Genomic DNA, 22,135 nt, shown 5'->3' with positions numbered 1-22,135 from the left:
AAAGATCCTGTACTTCCATAGTCCCATCAATTTCTAATTTTCTATCTGTGCGTGCTTGTGTGTGTGCCATTTTGGGTCACTGTTCTGCGAGGGTGCTAAAAAAGAGGTCCTGAGTCTGACACCTGATTTCCATTGCTAGTTAAGCGCCCAAATCGGATTTGTGATAATCAAAAGAATAAATGTGACCTGAAAACGTAATTGACATCAAATAATTACTTATATCTTTACGAAAGTGATTGCATCCACGGCTTCCAAAATTAGTTGATGTACCTTGTTTATTACATCAAATAATTACAGTGGTGATTTTTTTTCTGTGTTGCTAAAATGGTGCGAGTGGTTTGCATTTCTTGGTGATGTGGAAATCACTAATTTGTCTTCACATCAAAGAAGCATCTGATGCTCACATAAGAGTACCATTGTCTGTTCACTTTCTTTCTCTGTTCTTGTCGGTTCGCAAAACATTGGCTTTAAAACATTGTCGGTCACACAAGAAATTGGTCATTTTTCTATATCTTGATGCTCACAATGTAATAACTGACAGAGACACATAAAGAAAACACCCAGTTTTATTTGGCACTTTCTATCTTGCTTGCATTGGTCCAAAAAAAATACTGACTGAAATTCTAATGAAATCTAGCCATTAGTAGTCATTTCACTCCATGACCAAATTGTTCAGCTCACGAAGATCAATATATCACACCGACCATTTCCATGAACAAAACCATATCTTCGAACAGATTGAACCGAAACTGATCTACAAGGCCATGTACTGTGTGACTTCAACATTAACAATAGATAAGGCGTGGGAAAACACCAATAAAAAACAAGTTTGCAAGGCTGGACGAACAGGGAGGGGAGGGAGTGAGGGACTCATGTTGACAGGCTCCCGCCACCCTGCTGCCAGAGGTTGATTATGTCGGTGGCCTGGTTGAGAAGGATGATCATCTGCTTCTGCGAGATCCACTCTTTCTCTTCCAGCTTTGCTCTCAACTCCTCCCACGCGTCTTTCCGTGGCCAAAAGTAGTACGGGCTTAACGGAATGCTGCCATAGCCTGGAACCAGCTGGTCAAGTGCTATGCCAATGTTCTTCTCCATCCAGATGAACTTGAGTACCAGCATCGGGTCCTGTCTCTCGGGCACCGCCACCTTATACTGCCATACAAGATTTCAATTTAGATCAATTTTCATTCTGATGATGAAACCAATTATCTCCATCCTAGTAAAGCTAAGTGTGTAGTGCTAACAGCCTAACACAGTTCACATCACAAACCAAGCAGAAAAAAAAAAGAAATGTTAAAGCTGTTGTGCTGTTTTAGTTAGCTTCAAGCATCTCCAAGAGACTCTTTATATCTTCTCTAATTTATAGGAATAGAGATTTTGATGAAAAATTAGCCTCCAACAGACTCTTCAAATGAATATCCAAAGATATCCTCTATTCCGGATTTCATGTTAGCTAAAGATGGAGAGTAAGGATGGCTCTCTAAACTACAAATAAGACATAAAAGAGCTGTTGGGAAAGACAAAGATATGAAAAACGATTTTTACTCAAATGACTCTCCAAATGATAATTTAGAGAGTATATTTTAGAAAAGCTCTTGGAGATGCTCTGATGCTGCTACCATTGGTGTGTCTGCACCGAAACCCACTTATTAGTATTCTGAACTGTAATTTTTTAAAACCATGGAGTAATTTTAGTTCATTAGTAAACAATTATGTTTCAACAGTGAAAGCAAAGGCCACATATATATGATATATACCACTCTAGCTCCGAACTACATTCAATCTCATTATATTCAGAACATTTTCAGTGCATCAGAATGTACAGCTAAGCTATGGCAGCAAATCAAGCTCATTTAAAAGGCTTTCACATTACTTTCAACACAAGCATAAATCAAACTCGGCAGGAGCTCAGAACTACGCAAGAACATATCCCTAACGCGCTCAGTTAACCTGAATTATCCCTTCTATTAGTTGTGACTCCACTGATACCAAATTCATAGCTAGGCGCAATTGGTGTTCTACTGAACGTTGAACCTAACCGATTCAAGACCAGAACTGACGAATCAGGGTCTAATTCATTTGGAGCTGAGTTTCACTGAGATTCTTGACATTTGTGAGACACCAATGAAACACGACTCCTCTATAGTTCTACTGCATAATTGGCTGTAACAGGCAACGAATGGGGCCAGTAATCCTCGAATCCTGGTGAGTTTGAGAGACCATTACCTCCTCAGGTTCCTCCTCGTAAAACGCATCCCCGCCTCCACCTAGTTGCACCTCTTCGTCCTCTGCTTCGACGGCGTCGGCAGCGGCGGCGGCGGAGACACTGCGGAGCGAGCCAAGGGGCAGCCTCCTGGTCTCGAAACTGACGATGCGAGAGCCGGAGGAGGACGAGGCGGCGGCCAGGGAGGTAGAAGGTCTGGGCGGGGCGAGGCGGGCGCGCGGGGCGAGGGCCGGCGTGGTGGCTGGGTGAACGGCCATTGGGAGCATGGTGTCGGGCCAATGTTCTTCCTCCGCGGATAAGAGGAAGACGAAGCTGCGCTTGAGCCTTATCTTCCTTTCCCTTTCTCTTCCCGAGTGAGAGCAACTCTGCTCGACTCCAAATGGGAAAACGGCGGGCCGGATGGTCACTGGGCTAGGCCCAGTTATAGGCCTGGCCCGTTTAAACGCAGGCCCAAGATCTCGCATCCGACGAAATGCAGGCAAATTCATTCTGCTACACCTGCGACTACTACTTCCTGCTTCAGAGGATCCAAAAAAGTCTAAAACAAGGAACGGAAACACTACAGTTTATTTCATAATTAAAAAGAAAAAAAAAGAAAAAACTAGATCCATGCCCGTTCAGCCGGTGGTATGGACGAAACCAAATTCATCTATAAACAATTCAGATTTAAACATCAAACTGCATATGAAATTTTGTGACAAACTAAATTCCTACCAGGAGCAGTAGAAAAATGGGGCATCCCTACTATGTAATGTAAGTTACATGGCAAAATACTGTACAGCAGCAAGCAGCTGTTATCTTAAAACATCGAGTTCGAAATGGACCAAGATAAGGTACTTGATGCCTAGAAAATAAACTTCCTATTGAACAAATCAAATCTTATGCTTATCACGGAGAATCCGACCGAATCAAAAGCACAATCCCAGTAAAGCTCCAGAAGAAGATCGGCTAGGTAGGCATTGGGTCATCAAACTGGCAGGCGGGTGAGCAAAACAGCCCTTTTTTCCAAAGAATTGCCAGTGCTATGTCTAACATGAAAGGAGAAGAGAGCTCAAATCACGCAGATAAGTAGCTCCACTATGCATAAGAGTTGCCAACAAAAAGGCTTCAACCTTCTTCATCGTCTTGCTCTGATGATCAAAACCATGACAAAATATTAGTAACCCACCAAGAAATAAACTTAAATTGAGGGTTGTTGCTAACAAATGAATGACGCCCTTCTTAGCCATATGATATCATAAATGCAAGTGATTCTTCTCAAGACTTGGAAGTAACTAGCTATAAAATGGAGAAACATGCATCTGCTAATATTCTGTCAGCGAACATACCTTACCCATGATGCTTCGCTGGTGGTTCAGTCCAACCCATTCATATATTTTGCCATCAAAGTAACGGACTGTGCGCATTCCTGCCCAAATACCTAGATCAAATAGCAATATTTCAGTCGAAAGGATGGACTATTATCACCATTTTATATCAGAAATGATAGCAATTCTTCTTGGATTACTAGGGCCATGAGTATTCAACAAGGTTGAGACTTCATTTTTCAATGGAAAGTTTACTTTGTACTCCCTCCGTTCCAAATTATAAGTCATTCCAAGAATCTTGGAGAGTCAAACCATCTCAAAGTTTGACCAAAATTATAGAAAGAAGCACAAAGTTTATGACATCAAATATGTATACTATGAAACTATAGCTAACAAAGAATCTAATGGTACTTAATTAGTATCATAAAGGTTATTATCTTCTTATATAAATTTGGTCAAACTTGAAAAACTTTGACCCTCCAAGATTCTTGGAATGTCTTTAATTTGGAACGGAGGGAGTAGGCATCAAGAGACATAATATAAAATATCCTAGCCAAATAATGCAATGTCAGAAGTATGCCAAACGTGTATTAGTTTTTATTTCTTTTCTAACTCTTGGATATAGTTGATAGGATCGGATGCAAAGAAACCGCATAAAAATCACACAAACAGAGAACAGGTCGATTGCTTTTAAATTGCTTAACTCTAACATACTGATGAACTTAAATTGCAGATCAAGATATTCCAATATAATGCCATCCCACCAGCACTCATTAAAGTTTGGCAACATATATCTGAATAGTAAAAATGTAACGGTAACCATACTTCTGTCATGCTGGAGCGCCCATACCAGCATCACCATAGGCATCGTGCACCCTCTAGAAAGGAGGGAACATTGGCCACAGAAGGCATCGTGCACCCTCTGGAGAGAAGGGAGCGTTGGCCACAGAAGCTTTCTTGTCAAGTTAGTTTGGTTTAGGATTTTGTTCAAGTTAAGTTAGATAAGGTGTTCTTAGGAGATATGTCAGTCAAGGACTCCAGCGTGCAACAAATATACTCATCTAGACATCTACTGTTAAATTGTCCTTAATCCCCTGTTTTTGGCTGCACTCTCACAACATTTCTTGCAACCCATGTCTTGGCCCCACCAGTGACCTATCTGTGTCTCTGTTGCAAGTTTGATGCTATCTTTAGCCACTTCTTTGGTGCTAGTTAACTAACAAAAGGGTGTCATGTTCGAGCAAGATCTCATAGGGAAACTACTGCCACTGCTAGCAGCAACTTGGTTATGGCTTGGTCAATAGGCAAGAATCATGTTGCAAGGTTGTTGATAAGTTGCAAGAAGACTAGACATGAGCTAGCAAAATTGCTGCATCATGGACAGCAATAACAAAGATGGCAAATAAAGCTGGTAAGGTGACCCAGATGAGGAACTGATTGCAGGGGCAGAATGCAGAGTGCTCCTTCCAGCCTACGCAGCAACGTGAAATTGTCTTAAGCGGCATTTCGTTAACTAATTGATGTCTATAATGGCATCTATCCCAGATGGCCTTTATCTCAAAGATATTTCGCAACATCAACATCTTTGCAATGGCACATAAGCGGTCACTTGGATATTTAACAAGATTTAAGTTGCAGAATCGCACAATGGCATAAAAGGCATACATGATATGCATATTACTCATCCCATAAAGAAATTAAAAAGAGCATAAAACTGTGCCAAAAAATCAGTACCTCCAAATGGCTCAAGCAGTCTATTTCATTGGAGCAACACCATTATCACCATGATCACCATCTATGTCCTTCTCATCACATATGCTTTTGCTATACTTCTTCTTATAAGGATTGACCAAACCATCCTGCTGTAGAGTCACAGGAGGACCTTTTCTTTTAGCTTTCATCCTCTCCTTGGTGTGTTTACCTTTCACACATTCTAGCGCAAGAACCACTGTGACTAATGAATAAGATCTCCTAAATCGCTTTAAAACCCTGTTGCGACCTGGTTCTTCTTCGTCGTCAAGCTGAGCCATCATATTGGTTATACAAATCTCCTGATTTCCATTGGTATTCCTTCCAGCAACCACACCATTATTCCCCTTGCCTAGCTCGGCAGAGGCACCACTAGATGAGTTCCCTGACCGTGAAATCCTCTGTGATCCATTCATCGCCAGATGCAGCTGCAAAGCCAACTCCTCATCCAGCAGCACCGGATCACCACTGCCCCGCCCCGCGAACCCGGTGCCAACGGCTTCCTTACCCCGCTTGGAAGGCGACTTCACCTCTACAGCCTTCCTCAGAGCGTCGCCCCCAACCACGGAGGTAGGATCCCTCGGGTAAGCCTCCAGATTCATCCCCAAATTGAAGCCCCCGACCTTCGGTCTCAGGGTGGGGCAGCAATCGACGCAGAGGAAATCCTCCAAGTCGACGGGCTGGATCAGGGCCGTGCGGTGCTCGGCTGGGATGCAGGATTGGTGGACGAAGCGCCTGCAGCGGCGACAAGAGACGGCGGAGTCCTCGGGCGGGGGGTTGTCGAGGGAGAGGCAGTAGGCGCAGACGGCCGCGGAGCTGACGAGGGAGAGGCATTCCGCGCAGAGGAGGACGACGCGCCACAGGGAGCTGAGCGGGCGGACCGGGCGGCGCTTGGGCTTGGCCCCCGGCTGCGGCGTCGGGAAGCGGACGCCGCAGCAGTGGCACTGGGTGAGGTCGGGCGCGGGCGCCGGGGGCGGCAGGGGAGGGCGGGAGGCGGAGGCCGCGGCGCGGCGGCGCGGGCGGTGCTTGGAAACAAGGCGGGACGGTGGGGCGGGGTGGTCGGTGACGGAGGCGAGGGCGTTGGGTGCGTCTTGCACCATGGGTGGTGAGGTGAGGCTGGGCTAGGGTTTGGACCTTGGAGTGGGGTTGGTCCGAACTCCGGAATGGGCCTACGAGGAGGGGGAAGCGGTAGCCGGTAGCAGACTAGCAGAGTGGCCGTGTGGAGCTTGGTTTCGGTCTTCTCGAACGGAGGCGACGGACCAGAGTCGAATTTCACGGAGTTGTGGTGGTATGAATCGAATTTTCTCTTGATAAAAACCACACCTAAGACCGTCCACAGTGGAAGGAGCAAATGAAGGAGCAAATACACTATTTGACACTGTAGATGCACTGTTTGGCACTGTAGACAGAGAGGATGTGGGAAACGAGGAGGGAGCAAATTTGCTCTGGCTCCCTCCGCTGTGATCAGCCTAAGGCCTTGTCCAATAGTCGCTGGATGAGGTGGAGGGAAGAGACAATAAAAAAAATTAAAAACTTCTCTCTCCTCTCTCCTCTCCTCGTTATGTGCAGCTCCGTCAAATGTGCTCTTCCAAGGTTTTCAGGCCCTGTTCAGTTGAAGCGCAAAAAAATTTTGAGTTGGAATGTTACTAATTTGAAATACTAAATGAAGTTTATTTACAAAATTTATTGTACAGATGGATTGTAAATCACGAGATGAATCTAATGGTGTTAATTAATTCATGATTAATTAATAATTAGCAGATGGTTATTGTAGCATCACTGTTGCAAATCATGGATTAAATAGACTCATTAAATTCGTCTCGCGATTTACAACCCATCTATGTAAAAAGTTTTATAAATAGACTTCATTTAGTACTCCATACATATATCAAAATATTTGATGTGATGATTTTTTTTATATTCACGGAGTTTATGAGGTGGAAAGTAAACACACCTGATTCGTGTGACAGGAGCTAGCGAGAGAATAGTAGATAGCGCAGTTGATTTTACACTCTCTCCCCCCGCCGCCTCATCCAAGGCCGGCTACATCGTCGCCCTCTGGAGGAGGCCTAAAGGTAAAGACTTACTTTGCCGGCTGTAATTTTATTGGTTGGAACAGCTGGCCCAATCCAGAGTACGGCCGTGTTTGGTTAGGATTGAAAAAAATTTTGCAAAAATTTTTTTTATCTTTGATCACTAATTTATAGTATTAAATAAAATCTAATTTATAGTATTAAATAAAATCTAATTACAAAGCCACCTGCAGGACTCCTAGTAAATTCGAAAGATCAATCTAATGAGGCATTTGACCGCACGGTTAGAGAATAATTACTGTAGTATTACTGTAGCAAATCATAGATTAATTATCATCATTAGATTCGTCTCGAAAAATTACACACATCCATAAAAAAGTTTCACAAATAAACTTCGTTTAGTACTCCATGTATGCATTCATCTTTTTGTGGAAAAAAATTCGTGGTGTTAACCAAACGCGGCCTCCACAGTGATGAGCTGTTGTACCCTCGACAGTCCATTTTCATACATCAATTTTTTTTTCCGAACCCCGCAACAGCTGATTTTATAGTAGTAATTTATATCCTATAGGAACGCTCACGTGAACCTATCCTGCTGCTCTTCAGTTCGTAGCAATGCCAACATTTAAAAGTCGTAGTTGTTGATCCATATATTAAAATCAAAATGTTATCAAAAAGGCAAGAATGATCTCACTTTGTATATATCCCGGTAATATTTTTTAGGAGACAAATTATTTTTGTAGTAGACAAAAATGCTAAACAAAACAAGTTAATGTTTTTTTTCACAAAAAAATGTTCAATTGGTTTGGCAAAGAGATCTGTCTAGAATATGCATGAAACATCCACCAACCGCAACATAGTTGTCATGCCTTCTTCGCTGATCACACTATCCAATCTATCTTTACAATATAAATAAATATTAATATCCACTTAATTCAAATAAGGTGAATGAAGCAATTTTAAAAAAAATTATGAGCAATTGTTTTAAAAGTCATAAGCAAATTAGAACATAATGAAAAGCATTTTCTTAGCAAGAATAAAATATATTGATGTGGGATCTAGCTTTGAAGCTTTTGTTGACATGAACACTGACACAATCAGATTTTGATTTGGATGCTGGATTATGAGATTATGATTTTTTTAAAATTTTAAAAGCGCATGCATGCACTGATGTCATCCTCTGTTCAATTCTCCCTCTTCCATGCATGCTTTTGTTTTTTTCTCTCCGGTGTTCCACGCATGCAAGTGCATTGGAACGGGAGCACGAGCTAGTTTTTTTTCGCGACCGTATCTGGACACGTTTTTCATTAAGAGGAAAGAAGAAGAGTTAGTTACTGCCTAGGCACGCTTTTTATTCACTGGCGGAGCTTGATTGAAGAAATCGGAAAAATGAGGGGGGCCACCCTTATGCTACAGTGATGAATAGTGTCAATATTACTGTTCATATAGTGCAAAATTTGCAAATCCGGGGGGGGCCATGGCCCCCCTTGGCCCTTGTGAAGCCCCGCCACTGTTTTTATTAAGAGGAAAGAAGAAGAGTTAGTTACAAAAGGCTGGGTCCGGAGGGTTGGAACCAGGCCTTAACACAATACCCGATTACTCAGTAACAATAGCGCGACCTGAAAACACACCCGAGGCTGCAAAAGCCGACTCTAGCTGTCTATAGCCTGCATGGGACCAAGCTACGATCTTATCACATACACGCATGACAAGGTCATCTACCGTTCTAACCCGACGGTCAAAAGTTATATCATTTCTTTCCTTCCAAAGTGACCAAGATACCAAGATAACTAAGGAGTCAAAGCCGCGTCTGTCAACCTTGGAGAGCTGCTTTCGTGTCTCAGTCCACCAGAAGGCAAGGCTATACGAATGTGTGTTGGGCATGACTCTCTCCCATCCAGTCTTGCGTAGCACCTTGAACCAAACCTCTCGGGAGAAAGAGCAGATAGTTAGAAGATGGTCAATTATTTCTGGCATCTAGGCACACAGCACACAAGTGTCATCATCCTGCAAGCCATGCCTTTTCCGTCGCGCTGCCGTCCAGCACCGGTCATGGAGCACAAGCCAGATGAAGAACTTGCACTTGGCCGGAGCACGCGCTTTACGGAGCAATTTTGCACCTTCGATCGGGTGCTGCCCAATGAAGAAAGCCATGTACGCTGAAGAGGTGGAGAAGATTCTATCCGACGTCCATCTCCAGCATATCATGTCCGGTTGGTTCTCTGACAATTGGATCTGACATGCCCGATCCCAAATTTGTAGGTAGTCCAGGAGTACCTGCACCGTGAGCGCCCCGCAGATGTCTTTGATCCATTGGTCCCTTTTGCAGCGCTTGAGCCACCGTCCTTTGTCCCTTGATTCGGGCGCGGACTGCATTGCAGAGGAATGGTGTGATATTAAGCAAGGATTGGCCCTGCAACTAGCGATCAGTCCAGAATAAAGCCTTTCGCCCATCGCCCATCTCGACATAGATGGAGGACTGGAACATAGCCTCGATCACAGGCTCCTCCATGGGAAGCTGATGCCACGACCTTGATTCAAAGGAAAAATAGCATCAAAAAATTGGTTCTCTTTCTATCAAAGGGTAAGGCCATATGGCTGGACTAAATTACAGCCTGTTGTAAGTTAGTCATGTCTTTACGTTGAAAAACTGCCAGAAGATCAAACAAACATGCCCTAAGTATTTAAATCTAAAAAAGGCTCCTTTTAGCTCAAAGACATACCAGGCTGCAGTCGCTCTCCCCTTGAAATAGCTTGTTGGAGCCCGAGGCCTAGGTACCATATGCCTATTGTAACGCTTCAAATCCTAATTTTAGATGGTTAACAAAAAGTGCTAAGATCAAATTCCCCTCAATAAACCTTTTTAATTCTTAAAATCTCTTACGCTGTTAGTTAAACCGATACAACTTGAGGTGCACATCTTGGGCCGAACATCCTAGTTGTCTCCTCCATCTCTTGGGTCCACACCACAACCAAAGCCCACATTCTCTCCACTATATCAGTTACTATAATTCTTTTCCCACCCACAACAGAGAGAGGAAGAGGAGGGGGGGAGAGAGAGAGGAAGATGAAGAGGAGGAAGATGAAGAGAAGGAAGAAAAGAAACTAATTCTAAGATCAAGGTACATGAAGGGTTGTTGCCGCTAATGGCGGGAGCTGGAGCGGTACACGTACATAGAGGCAGAGCCGAGTGAGGGTGGGGGTGAGAGGGATCAATTGGAAGATGGGTGAGAGACTGGGAGGATGCAATGCAAGGTGATATCACGGAAGAGATAGGGACGTGGGTGAGAGACTGGGAGGATGCAATGCAAGGTGGAAGGATGAGGCGAGCAGAGCAACGGATGGATGAAGAAGAGAAGCAACCAATAGAGAGAGGGGCCACCAGTCAGCCGCAAAAATCGACGGACGAAACGAGTGAAGTGAGTTGCATGATTTTTAGTAGCTGGATTGGTTTGGAAAAGAAATTTAATCCAAAATAACATGACCAATATACTACACTGTACAAAATCAGTACTATAGCATACAACATACGAGCTTGAACAGTTCATCTTGGATCCTCAGGTATACACAGTGCCAACAAAAAAAAGGTGTTCTTCCCATTTCGACTATGTCTCCACTATATTGCTGATGAAGATGGTTGTCGAATTACGGAGCAAATATGAGACGCTCTGGTCACTCTTCTACAGTCACGAGAAACTTGACCTACAGAACGAGTAGGAGTAGCAGACTCTAAATTCGGTACAACCATCTTGCCCACACGTTTACTGTCAGATTAACGCAAGAACGCGATTTAACAATCAACATTAGTAGTTCAATACTATTATTTCGAAATCCCTCGCTAGCTATTTACTGTGTCATTCGCCCGGCTTGATGCAGGCGAACATGTTGAGGGCCCACCAGTCAGAACTCCGGCGCCGGCGCCGGCGAGTACGGGTTGGGCGCGGGCACCTCGAATGACCTTGTCAACGACGCCGACGATGAGTACGCCTCCGGCGTGGACACAACGACTGACGTCTGCAACGACGCTGACGACGAGTACGCCTCGGGCGCGGGCACCACGACTGACGTCGGCAGCGACACCGACGACGAGTTTACCAGGTTCAGTATGCTGTCCCAGTAGTTCTTCTCCTCCTCCGTCTCCTGCAGCCCGGCGTCCGCGTCCGCGTCGTGCCTGCCGGCGGCCGGCCTCAGGTCCTGCTGGTTCAAGGCGCCGTGGAGAAGCAGCCCCGTGAACCCCGCCCCGGCGAAGGCAGCGTCGGCGGCATGGACCACCACGTGATCGCCCCACTGCTGCTGCACATGCTCCTTGAACGCCTCCTCGTACGCCTGCATGGGCTCCATGGCGGCGCGCGCGGCGGCCGCCGCCGCACCGTGCGCCTCCAGTACCGAGGCGAGCGCCGCGCTCTCGGAGAAGCTCAGCGTGGACGTGGGCGACTCGAGCCCGTGCGCGGCGGCGGAGGGGCCCGGCGGCGCGCGCGGCGCCGAGACGGAGGCGGACGCGGCGAGCGCGCGCTGCCTGGCCTCGCGCGCCAGGCGCGCCTCGGCCTCGAGCCGCGCGCTCTCCCACTGCGCCGTGTGGCTGAGGTGCGCGGCGGCCCTGGCGTGCTGCGCGCCCGCGGCGCCGCCGCCCGCGCCGAGCGCGTCGGAGCGCGGCTTGTGCGTGACCGGGTCGATGCCCATCTTGGCCAGCCGCTTCTTGAGGTGCGTGTTCCAGTAGTTCTTGATCTCGTTGTCGGTGCGCTTCGGCAGGTGCGTCGCGATCGCCGACCACCTGCGTGCACAAAACGGGCGGCGGGCGCCATGAGATCCTCATCAGCACTCGATGAACACGGAGAGAAATCCGCACCAGCAGCCAGCGTGAACAAGCGCAGGCGCGGCGAAGGTTAACGGGGCGCATGGCCGGCCGAGCACAGAGACGATGCAGAAAGTGACAGGAACTGTGAGTCAAAACGGCAGGGGAGCAGGTGGCTACAGTGGACCGAGGAGCTAGCTGCCTTGGTCCACAGCGACGGGGGGCCGGGCTCCTCATTGAATGTGAAGCTCGAATGCCGAATCATGTGGAGAAAAAGAATGGAAAATTCGGGGCAGAGGCTCCATGGTCCAGCTTTCCTCACACTTTTTCCCGAGTTGATGCCTATGCATTGATGGATCAACTCACGCAAGCTCAGCGGTAGCTGTTCGTCAGGCAAAAGATGAACAATGTGTAAAAAAAGCTCCCATGCCTGCTCCTGTACAAGTACGACTACAAGAACATGTGTAAAAAAACCTAGGGTGTGTTTAGTTGGCGAAAAAGTTGCTTTAGCATGTTTTGATTTTATTTGACAATTATTGTCCAACTATGAAGTAATTAGTCTCAAAAGATTCGTCTCGTCATTTACAACTAAATTGTGCAATTAGTTATATTTTTAACTACATTTAATATTCCATGCATGTATCATAAAATTTGATGTGATGTGCGTTAGTGAAAAATTTTGGAAATTTTTCGCGGAACTAAACACAGTCGTAGCGTGTTCGTGTAAAAAAAACACTGCAAGAACATGTGTACGGTGACCGGAACAACTCCGAGAAAAATACTTGGGCCCCGTTTAGTTTGCAATTTTAGGATGAAAAGTTATTGTAACACAGTTCGTTGTTATTTGACAAATAATATCTAATTATAAATTAATTAGGTTTAAAAGATTCATCTCGTGCTAATCAGTTAGACTGTATAATTAGTTATTTTTTTAACTACATTTAATGCTCCATATATGTATCTAAAAATTCAATGGGGTGGTTACTGTAGCAAATTTTTTTGGGAAGTGAACGGGGCCTTGGAAATGTTTCCCCATCTCGTGGTGCTCCTGCCTAGGTACCCGCTCATGCATCTCCCAATCATAAATGTGGCAAGACTACGGTGCGGGCACGGCTGCGAGTGTGTTCTTGACCAGCCGGTGATCCGCTAGCGCCAGAGCTAATAACGTACCTACCAGTCAAAATTCTGGGTGCAGAGTGCTACCAGGGCGATCCCCCACCCAGGCCCCAGCAAAGCAAATCGATGGAGCGCTCACCTGTTGCCGAGCAGCGCGTGGAGCTGGATGATGGTCTGCTCCTCCTGCAGGCTGAACTTGCCCCGCTTGATGTCCGGCCGGAGGTAGTTCGTCCACCGGAGCCGGCAGCTCTTGCCGCACCGCTGCAGCCCTGCCACGGCCATTTTTCGCATGCACGTCAGTAACGAGCGAGACGAAGATCACCGTCGCAGAATGCTGCAAAATTGAAGCTAGCTCACCGGCTTTGGCGGGCAGCGAGCGCCAGCAGCCGTGGCCGTGCTGCTCAATGTAGGCGAGCAGCTTCCGGTCCTCCTCCGGCGTCCACGGCCCCTTCTTCAGCCCCTCCTTCTCGCAGCACGGCGATCGCCCCATCGCCCGCCCGCCCGTCTCCGAGCACCGGCCGAGTCTTGACTCTTGAGCACTGTGCACCACCACCACCACTCCTCTCGGCTGATCTTCTTGCTCTCCCACTCGGTCACTCACACGGCACTTCAACTCCAACCTCGCTCCTCACTCCTTCCCCTTAATACCCCACACCCAGGATCAGGGCAATTGACTGCGAGGGATCCTCCCCCTTTTAGCAGCAGGCCGGGGCACTGTGAGTGACTACGAGCGCAGCTGCTGCAGCAGCAGTGCCAGTGCGCCAGTGAGCAGGGTGCCCAGCCCAAGCGAGAAAGCGACGCACACTGATCAACTGGGGGGCGTGTTGGTGCTGCGCCGCGCGGCCTTGCCTGGGCGCGTCGAGGTCGGTGCGCGGCATAAAGGCCGTGTTTGGATACACGGTAAATTTTTCGCGCACGTTTTTTGAGAAGAGAATCTCGCATGCATGGAGTACGAAACGAAGTCTATTTGCAAAACCTTTTCAGGGATGGGTGTAACTTTTCGAGACGAATCTAATGACAGTAATTAATTGACAATTTGCTACCGTGATGCTACAGTAACTATGCTCTAATCAAGCGGTCAAAGGCTTCATTGGATTCGTCTCGCGATTTACACGGGGGTTGTGGAGGTGGTTTTGCAATTAGACTTCGTTTACTACTCTAAATTTTTAGTCAAAAGTGCTACAGTAATTCTATGTTTCTAACCAAACACGGCCAAATAGAGGAAACGCCCCCCGAGGGGGGGGGGCGTGCGCCGGGCGGTGGCGCTTGCCTGTATTGGGGCCGGGGCGCCGGCGCGGTACTCTATCTTCTTCGGGCGCCGCGATCCCGGCGCGCGCGGGGCCCGGAATGTCAGCGTGCCGGGGGGCGGCGCGAGGGCAGTGCCGGGATTTCGCCCCGCGTCGCACCACATCCCCGGCGCGGAACCGTCGCCGCCAATCGCGATCCACCCGATCAGAGGGCGAGCATTAAACACTCGGGGGAGGGGGGGGGGGGGGGGGGGTGGGGGGGGGGGGGGGGGTGCCGCGGGGCCTCCGGGCTCCGGCCTCTGATGGTCCACAGAATCCCCGGGCTCGCTCGCGCCCTGGCCGTCCGGCGCTGGCCTCGCGCCGCGCCGTCGTCGTGCGGTTGACGCCGCACGGGCGTGTCGCGTTCCCACCGCCGACCGACCCGGCACGACGCCCGCGGCCCTACTGCTCGCTCCGTCGCGCGACCAGACGGATGCGGCGGCGGGCGAATCTCGTGCCGCCCCGCTCGCAGGCAGGCGGAATCTCGCACGGCGCGCGCCACTGTATCGGACGACGGTGCGAAACTCCCTTCGATCCTTCGTTGATCGGCATACGCGACGCACAGTACGCCTCATCAAGGCGCGTACGGGGCGGTCATGATCCGGCCCCGTGCCCGAGCGCGCTGGCACGGCCGAAAGAAGAAACGCGCCGCCCGTTCTTCCATCCCGCCGCGCAGAACGCGCGCACCGCGGCGGCCTGGCGCGCGGCGGCGACGGCGGCGGCGCTCCGCCGATCGGATCTCGCAATGATCAGGAGCCGCACACACCCTCCGGGGCCGCCGCGACGCTCTCGCCTCCACAGCCGCGCCAACTCGCGAGGAACGGCAGCGTCGCGTGGCGCCCGGGACGCCGAGTTTACGCTGGCTGGTCCTGCCAGCGCCCGCGGCAGCTGCCGTCGCGCAACGCGACGCGGGTGTGCGAGTGCGAGGCCCGGTCGGCTCGCGGGATGGGTGAAACTGAGACCAGGGACTTTTTGGTTTTGTCCCGTATTACTTTGACCGCTAATTATGGTGTCAAATAAATATAATTTATAAAACTAACTTCAAAACTCCGCGTCAGTGATCTTGAATAATCTAATGAGACTTTTGACCGCGCGATTTGAGGATGGTACTGTAGTATCACTGTAGCCAATCATCGATTAATTATTGTCATTAGATTCGTCGCGAAAAGTTACACTCATCTCTAAAAAAATTTTGTAAATAGACTTCATTTAGTACACCATACATGTGAAATTATTTTTTCGGAAAACATGCGGGTTAGGACCTTTGCGGAACCAAACAAGCCCAGGGGCAGGGCTCTGACTCGGTTGCCATCCCCTGGCATTTTTTTTATCATATCCCCTGGCATCTTTGGGGAAACCCCTCTTGTTTCACTCGTTGATTTCGGTGCCGCGCTCGGAGAGAGACAGAGGCTCGATTAGATGCAGCTCTAAAGTTTTTAAAATAGAATTTTTTCATATTTTAAATATAAATTAATTATAAAATTAATTACAGAACTCGTCTGTAAACTACGAGAAGAATTTATTAAGACTAAAAAATACATTATTAGCATGTATGTACTGTAACAGTTATTGTAGTAATCTAGTGTCTAATCATAGTCTAATTAGACTCATTAGATTCGTCTCGTAATTTACAAATAAACTATATAATTCATTTTTTATTTCATCTACATTTAATATTTCATGCATATAAAATTTCTTTTCGATGTGATAGTTTTGGAATTTTGATTTTTTTTTAGGCAGAGAAGTGGGCGTCCGTTCCGTACCCGGCTGGCCGGCTCCGAGATCCGTCGCGGTGTCGCCTCCGGCTCCTGGTTGCATGCCGATGCGGGGTGCCCCCTTGCCGTTTCCGGGGTGCCTTAACTGTGCGGCCAGCACGGCGGCCTGGCCCAGGCGTGGCCGATTTCGCACATATATTTACGGTGTATTTAGATCACTTTACATTTTGTATTCTTATATTTTTATAAGAGAATTTTTAACATTTAAAGTATTAAATGTAGACTAATCACAAAACTAATTACAGATCTCAACTGTAAACTATGAGACGAATTTAATGAGTCTAATTAATTCATTACTAGAGCATATTTACTGTAGCATTAATGTAGCAATTTAGTATCTAATTACGCCCTAATTATACTTATTAGATTCGTCTCGCGATTTACAGTCCATTTGTATAATACGATTTATTTTTCAATTATATTTAGTACACCATACAAACGATTTACAAACATTTTGCATTTTGCGTTTTAAGATCTAAACAGTGCCTCATTTCATATCGCCCCCTGGTGGTATGCTACAATGAATTTGCTTGCTCCGTCGAGCCCATGCGTACTGAGACCGGCTCGTACCAGTGCGTTCTTAGTAATTGGCAGCACCAGCAGCCAGTGCTCCGTTGGTACCCGGTTTACACTTCCAGTAAACTCTGCCCGCCATGGAAACTGTCGGTGCTAACCTCTCTTCTCTCTCTCGCCTTTCGCCGCCCGTAACCATAATCAATGGCGCGGTTCGGACACTGTACCGTACCGCGACCGCCATCAAGCTAGCGAGACGAATTGTCCTAAGCGGCTAAGAGCCCAGATTCACCACAAAAGCATTTCGCCGTAGCAAAAGAGAGAACCGCAGCAGCAGAGAGTGCTGATGCTGTACCGGGCACTGAACACCCTGTAAAATTCCGCCGACCTGCCACTGCGAGAGGTCCGGCGCTGGCGGCCGTACGCCGGATGGCTTTTGCCATTTAGGCTGTCCACACCGGTGGACCTCTATTTTTCTCCTCTGAAAAGAATATTTTTTCTAGTCATCGAGATTCTCTTCTCTATTCCCACTTCTCCCGCACTCGTCATACTCTATATCTCATCCTCTATATCCTAGTCATCTACATTTCTTACTCAAATCTATTCTACCCATACCTTCTAGAGCCCATGATGAGTGGGACCCACTTATCTCTCCCACCTCTCCCATCCTCTCTTTCCATCTCTCCGATCCCCTGCTCCCTCGCCGTTCCCTCTCTCTCTCCCCTGCCCCCTCTAGCTCCATGCTCCCTCCGCGTCCCCCGCCCCTTCTCGGCGGCAGCGGCGGCGAGCTGTGCTGCTCGGGCTCCGCTGCATCCGGGTCGTGTAACATCCAAAAAATTCACCAAGATAGCTCACGCGCTAAAATGTTTCAAAATTATTATCATCGTTGAGCTCAAATCATTTTTCCGCCCGATCGCCCAATCTCCCGAAAAACCGGTCTCGATATTCGAATCCATCGCTGTCCCGTCTCCCTGTTCGCCCTTGTCCCGCGCGTCATGACCGACCAGCGCGCGTGCGCGTGCAGTCGCGATCGTCGCCGCGATCGGCACCGGCGCGATCTCTCTCTCTTTCTCTCCCTCTCTTTTTCCTTTTCTTTTTCCCTCCCCTTTTCTTTTCTTTTCTTTTTCCTTTTTCCTTTTTCCCTCTCCCTCTCTCCTTTCTTCCTCTCCTCTGCCGCGCTCCGGCACGCGCGACGCGCGCCGCCCACCGGCCACTGCCTCGCCTCGGCCGACCCCACGCACCTGCTGCCCACGCGCGCGCCCCCGCGCGTGCACCACGCGGCCGAGCCACCCGCCGTGCCGCTCGATGCTCGACGCCGGCCGCCCCCTGCCCACGCTCGCCAGGCCCCTGCTCCCACGTGCACTCGCCGCGCCGTCCGTCGCCAAGCAACAGCGCCGCCCCTGCTCACCCGTTACACCACTCGCCGCGCCGCACGGCACAGCGCCGCCGCCTCGGTGCTCGCGCACGCTGCGAGCAGAGCTCGCACGGCCGCCGCGCATCGACCTCCCCTGCGCCGAGCACCTTCCCAGCTACCGTCCTCCCCGCTACGCGCCACCGCCTCCCCTGCTCGCCTCGACGCCCGCGCAGCACAGCGCCACCACCGGACCCGCCGCCATTAAAGCTCGACCTCGAGCTCACCGGCCGGCCGTTGTGCTCCCCCACCGCCTTACTCCGCCTATAAATAGGCTCCCCGCGCAGCTCATCTCCCCCACGGCCTCCACCGCCGCTCCTAGCTCCCTCTCCAGCCCCCTAGCACCGCCACCGCCATTGCCGCCGCCTCCAGGATGTCAGCCACCGCGGAGCCCCCTCCTCGCTGCGCCCCATCCCGAGCCAAGGTAGGGGATATGACCCCCTTGCCTCCCTTCCCCTTTTCCCCCAGCTCCGGGCCGCCGCTAAGTTCCGCAGTGGCGCCGCTACGGTCACCGTCGACCGCCGCCGCCCGCCGCCGTGGCCAAGCCCCCACGAGCCACCTCCGCTCGAGCCGCGGCCGGTAATCCACTCCCCGTGCCACCCTCTTCCTTTTCCCCTCCTCCCGAAGCGCTGTCGAGCCCCAGGCCGCCGCCAAGCGCTGCCCCCTCCCCTGTTCCACGGGAAAGGGGAGGAAGAAGACATGCGCTTTTGCACAAAACCCCCTGCCTTTTCTCTATTCTGTTAAGAAACCTCCCACCTCTATAATACTTTTGCAAAATAAACCCTCTTCTTTATTATATTCCAAAATAAATCCTTCCCCCATATAAACATATTTCTAAATAAACCCCTGACCTTTTTCATAATAACCTGGGTATTTTCTAAAATACCAATCAAGCCCCTATCTCCTCAGAAATAATTACGAACAGGTACTCCTTATTTAACCCCTAAACACATCCTTAACCTATCATTTCATGCACCGAAAATCCTCCAAATATTCCGAAACTCGACCACGCCATTCCCAATATTATTTCGGCCGTGCCATTAGAAAACCACCCAAAAATATTATTCCTATCTCCATATCTTAATTTTCTCTGATTCGAGCTCAACGATAAAACCTCTATTTCTTTTTCTTTATTGTGTGTTTGTTTGTATACATCGTAGATCACGGTGTGGACGAGGGAGAGCCCGTCCACGAGCAGCAAGTGAACGAGGACCAGTTCCGCGACCCCGATCCCGAAGGACAGTACACCGATAAGGACTTACCGGAAGGATTTGAGAACAACAAGTTCAATCCGGCCCTTTGATGCATATTTTGTCCTAGTTTTTATAAACACAACCTATTGGCCTGTTTTATAAAATTGCATATGTTTTGCCTGCTGAAAACATGGTTGGATAGCCACCCCTTGATTTGTTATAACCATTCCTTGACCACCTAGATTAATGTCTGAATGTGATTTGTTTGGACGTTAATCGCTGCTAGAACGCTTAGGACCTTATACACGGTACAACTTGTTTTATAAAGAAAATGCGTGAGTGTGTGTGGGAAGGAAAAACTTAGAATTTTCGAAAGATAAGTTTAGACAGGATGGATGACACTTCTGTGTGAATTGCCAAATTGTGTGCTCGTCCCTGTGTGGTTGAGCAAGAAAGGAAGATATCCATCTTGTCACAATTAAGGACCGAGTTGGTGTGTCATCTCACCTAACTCCACTATAGTGCAAACCACTCGACTGTTGTATGGGCAACGACTTAGCATAAACCCCACTAGTTAGTCTGATAGCCATCGGGAGAGCTGAGAGCAACGGGTGATCAAGGAGAAGGGATTAGCTCTGTGTGACTTATGCCCCGGTTAAAACCTTTGTGATAGGTCAATGACCCCTTGGTGGATCCCGTGATGGCTAGTCAGGTCTAGCTAAGGTGTGTAATGGCTTTGTTGGGATCTGCGTCGACACTAAGGTGATCGAGTTGCGGTACCCCGCTTGTCGGTAAAGTTGCACACCTCTGCAGAGTTAAAATCTATTCGAATAGCCGTGCCCACAGTACTGGGCGAGTTACGGTGTGGTCACATAACTAGTGTTTCTTCTGGGATTGGATGTGTTGGCGTGAGTTGTTTTGGAAAAGTGTCCGGTGGCTGTGCAGTGTGCTACGGCGGATGAGGAGTCCGGTAATAACTTAAAACTGGGATCCTGCGTGGATCAGCCCTACATGCTACTCAGTGCAAGATAATGGCTTTGAAAACCTCTTTCTTTCAAATAAACCTCTGCATAAAAAATAGCTTTCCGTAAATTAAACCCTAACCTTATCCTTGATTTATTATGTGCATTATATTCTGTTTATACCCCTCCGTGGGTGTGGTTGGACTTGCTGAGTACATTTGTACTCACCCCATTCTTATTTTTTACAGAGGAAGATCCCGACTTTGTTCCCGAAGACGTTGAGTAGGAGTCCGTCCTGCACCCAATCTTGCCTATGGATAGGGTCACCCGCAGGAAGTTCCATATGGCGCAAGACTCTGATGACCCCCTCTTCGTAGTTAATATCGTTTGTGTGGGTGTTAGTTGTTATCCTCGTGATAGTGGCGCTTCACTGCCCACTTCCGCGTAGAGTTGTACGGTGATGTACCATCTGATGTAATAAAAGTGTTATCAGCCTCTCGGGGCTGCTATTGTATCACTTTTAAGTCTTCTCCTATGAGGGGACGCTTCAGGTCGCGAGCCGAGCAGGGGCAGCCAGCGGCGGAGGAGCAGGGCGGCGCGGCGGCGGGGCAACGTTGGGTGGAGGAACATGGCGTACGGTGGCGCACGGCTCCCGCCGGCAACAGGGCCGGCCGGCGGCGCGACGGCGGGGCGTGGCAGCGGGGGCAACGTTGGGCCGCGCAGGGACGGTGCGGCGGCCCTCGACGACGCATAGGGCCGGCGTGGCGGATGTAGCGACGTTCCGGCTACGCCGGCGCCGGAAGGGGAGGGGGAAGTGGCCGGCGAGGAAGAGGACAACGCAAGGAAGCTCACTGACGGCTCCAATCGGGCGGAGGAAGACCGGAAGGAGGGGATCGATGTGCGGGGCGGAGCTTCGAGCAGATCAGTAATGGCGGCCGGCGGTGGAGGAGCCGATTCCGACCGGGAATCGCTCGGGTGACCGGGCGCCAAGGTGGAGGAGGGGCCGACGTAGCTTCTTGCGGGAGGAATCGAGGGAGGGAAGCCCGAGGAGGTCGGAATCGACGAACCACGACGGCTCTGCTCGGCTCCGAGGTCCGGCGGCGTTTCGGCGAGCTGGGCGGCGGCGGTTGGGCCGGTGAGGACCAGGGGCCGAGGGGGGGGTGCAGTTTGAGGGCTTGGTTCAGGTGGGGGCTTGGTTCGGGCGGAGGGTGGTCGGAGGAGGGGGCGCGGCGTGCAAGGCCGGCGGCGGCCAAGGCGGGCGGTGGCGAGCGGGCGGCCGAGGCAGGCTGCAGTGCGGGCCCGCGCCATGTCTGCAGCTAGCGGATGCCCGGTACACCGCTAGATTTGGCGAGCACACAACGGTAGAGGGAGCTGTACCGGGTGCCGCTGCAGCTCTTCCACCCAGTAAAAGCTACTGGAGGGAGCCCTCCCGTATGCCGCTGCGGGCAGCCTTATTCCGCTGCTCCCACGGGCCGCAGCCACGGCCACGGCCATCTGCCGTGCCCCGGGGCGGCGAGGACCCACCCGCTAGCTTGCCGCGGGGGACGGGGCCGGGGCGGAATCATTCGCGGCGCATGTGATGCGCGCGCCTCTCCTCTCCCCCTCGTCCCTCTCGGAAGAATTACGGTTACCTCGCCTGATCTCACCTCCCCGATGAACGAAGCCTGCGATTCGATCAGGCCTCGCTCGCTCGCTCGCTTCCGAAGTTTTGCACGAATATGCCCCCCTCATCACCCACTCTCCGGTAGCTAGCGTATCCGGATTCCGGACCCTA

At 49.8% G+C, this 22,135-nt stretch overlaps 3 protein-coding genes across 5 annotated transcripts; all 3 read right to left on the bottom strand.

Annotated features, from left to right (window-relative positions):
* Positions 1 to 548: 548 nt before the first annotated feature.
* Positions 549 to 6,486, bottom strand: LOC120681610. 2 transcript variants are annotated; one of them, XM_039963173.1, is made up of 4 exons: positions 5,266 to 6,486; positions 3,558 to 3,644; positions 2,227 to 3,354; positions 549 to 1,152 (listed from the first exon to the last, which is right to left on the bottom strand). In XM_039963173.1, the coding sequence occupies exon 1, from the start codon at positions 6,378 to 6,380 to the stop codon at positions 5,286 to 5,288; it is 1,095 nt and encodes a 364-aa protein (XP_039819107.1). In that variant the 5' UTR covers positions 6,381 to 6,486; the 3' UTR covers positions 549 to 1,152; positions 2,227 to 3,354; positions 3,558 to 3,644; positions 5,266 to 5,285. The 2 variants fall into 2 exon arrangements, with proteins under 2 accessions (XP_039819107.1, XP_039819106.1); XM_039963172.1 differs by having other exon boundaries at positions 3,553 to 3,644; positions 5,266 to 6,485.
* Positions 871 to 2,481, bottom strand: LOC120681164 (30S ribosomal protein 3, chloroplastic-like). The gene is made up of 2 exons (XM_039962691.1): positions 2,227 to 2,481; positions 871 to 1,152 (listed from the first exon to the last, which is right to left on the bottom strand). The coding sequence occupies exons 1-2, from the start codon at positions 2,479 to 2,481 to the stop codon at positions 871 to 873; spliced, it is 537 nt and encodes a 178-aa protein (XP_039818625.1).
* Positions 6,487 to 10,777: 4,291 nt separating the features above from the next.
* On the bottom strand, positions 10,778 to 14,065 carry LOC120683789 (transcription factor MYB16-like). 2 transcript variants are annotated; one of them, XM_039965873.1, is made up of 3 exons: positions 13,579 to 14,065; positions 13,361 to 13,490; positions 10,778 to 12,084 (listed from the first exon to the last, which is right to left on the bottom strand). In XM_039965873.1, the coding sequence occupies exons 1-3, from the start codon at positions 13,709 to 13,711 to the stop codon at positions 11,214 to 11,216; spliced, it is 1,134 nt and encodes a 377-aa protein (XP_039821807.1). In that variant the 5' UTR covers positions 13,712 to 14,065; the 3' UTR covers positions 10,778 to 11,213. The 2 variants fall into 2 exon arrangements, with proteins under 2 accessions (XP_039821807.1, XP_039821806.1); XM_039965872.1 differs by having other exon boundaries at positions 13,361 to 14,065.
* Positions 14,066 to 22,135: the final 8,070 nt, after the last annotated feature.

Source organism: Panicum virgatum, chromosome 7N (genome assembly GCF_016808335.1).
Source record: "Panicum virgatum strain AP13 chromosome 7N, P.virgatum_v5, whole genome shotgun sequence".
Lineage (NCBI taxonomy): Eukaryota > Viridiplantae > Streptophyta > Magnoliopsida > Poales > Poaceae > Panicum > Panicum virgatum.
Note: the sequence above shows the minus strand (reverse complement) of the source record. Positions and strands in the feature narration are given on the sequence as shown.

Coding starts and splice junctions, on each gene's coding strand:
- LOC120681164 (XM_039962691.1), bottom strand. CDS start 2,481: ATGGCCGTTCACCCAGCCACCACGCCGGCCCTCGCCCCGCGCGCCCGC. Junction 1,153..2,226: donor ACGAGGAGGAACCTGAGGAG/GTAATGGTCTCT, acceptor CTTGTATGGCAG/TATAAGGTGGCGGTGCCCGA.
- LOC120681610 (XM_039963173.1), bottom strand. CDS start 6,380: ATGGTGCAAGACGCACCCAACGCCCTCGCCTCCGTCACCGACCACCCC.
- LOC120683789 (XM_039965872.1), bottom strand. CDS start 13,711: ATGGGGCGATCGCCGTGCTGCGAGAAGGAGGGGCTGAAGAAGGGGCCG. Junction 12,085..13,360: donor CACGCGCTGCTCGGCAACAG/GTGAGCGCTCCA, acceptor TTGTGCACGCAG/GTGGTCGGCGATCGCGACGC.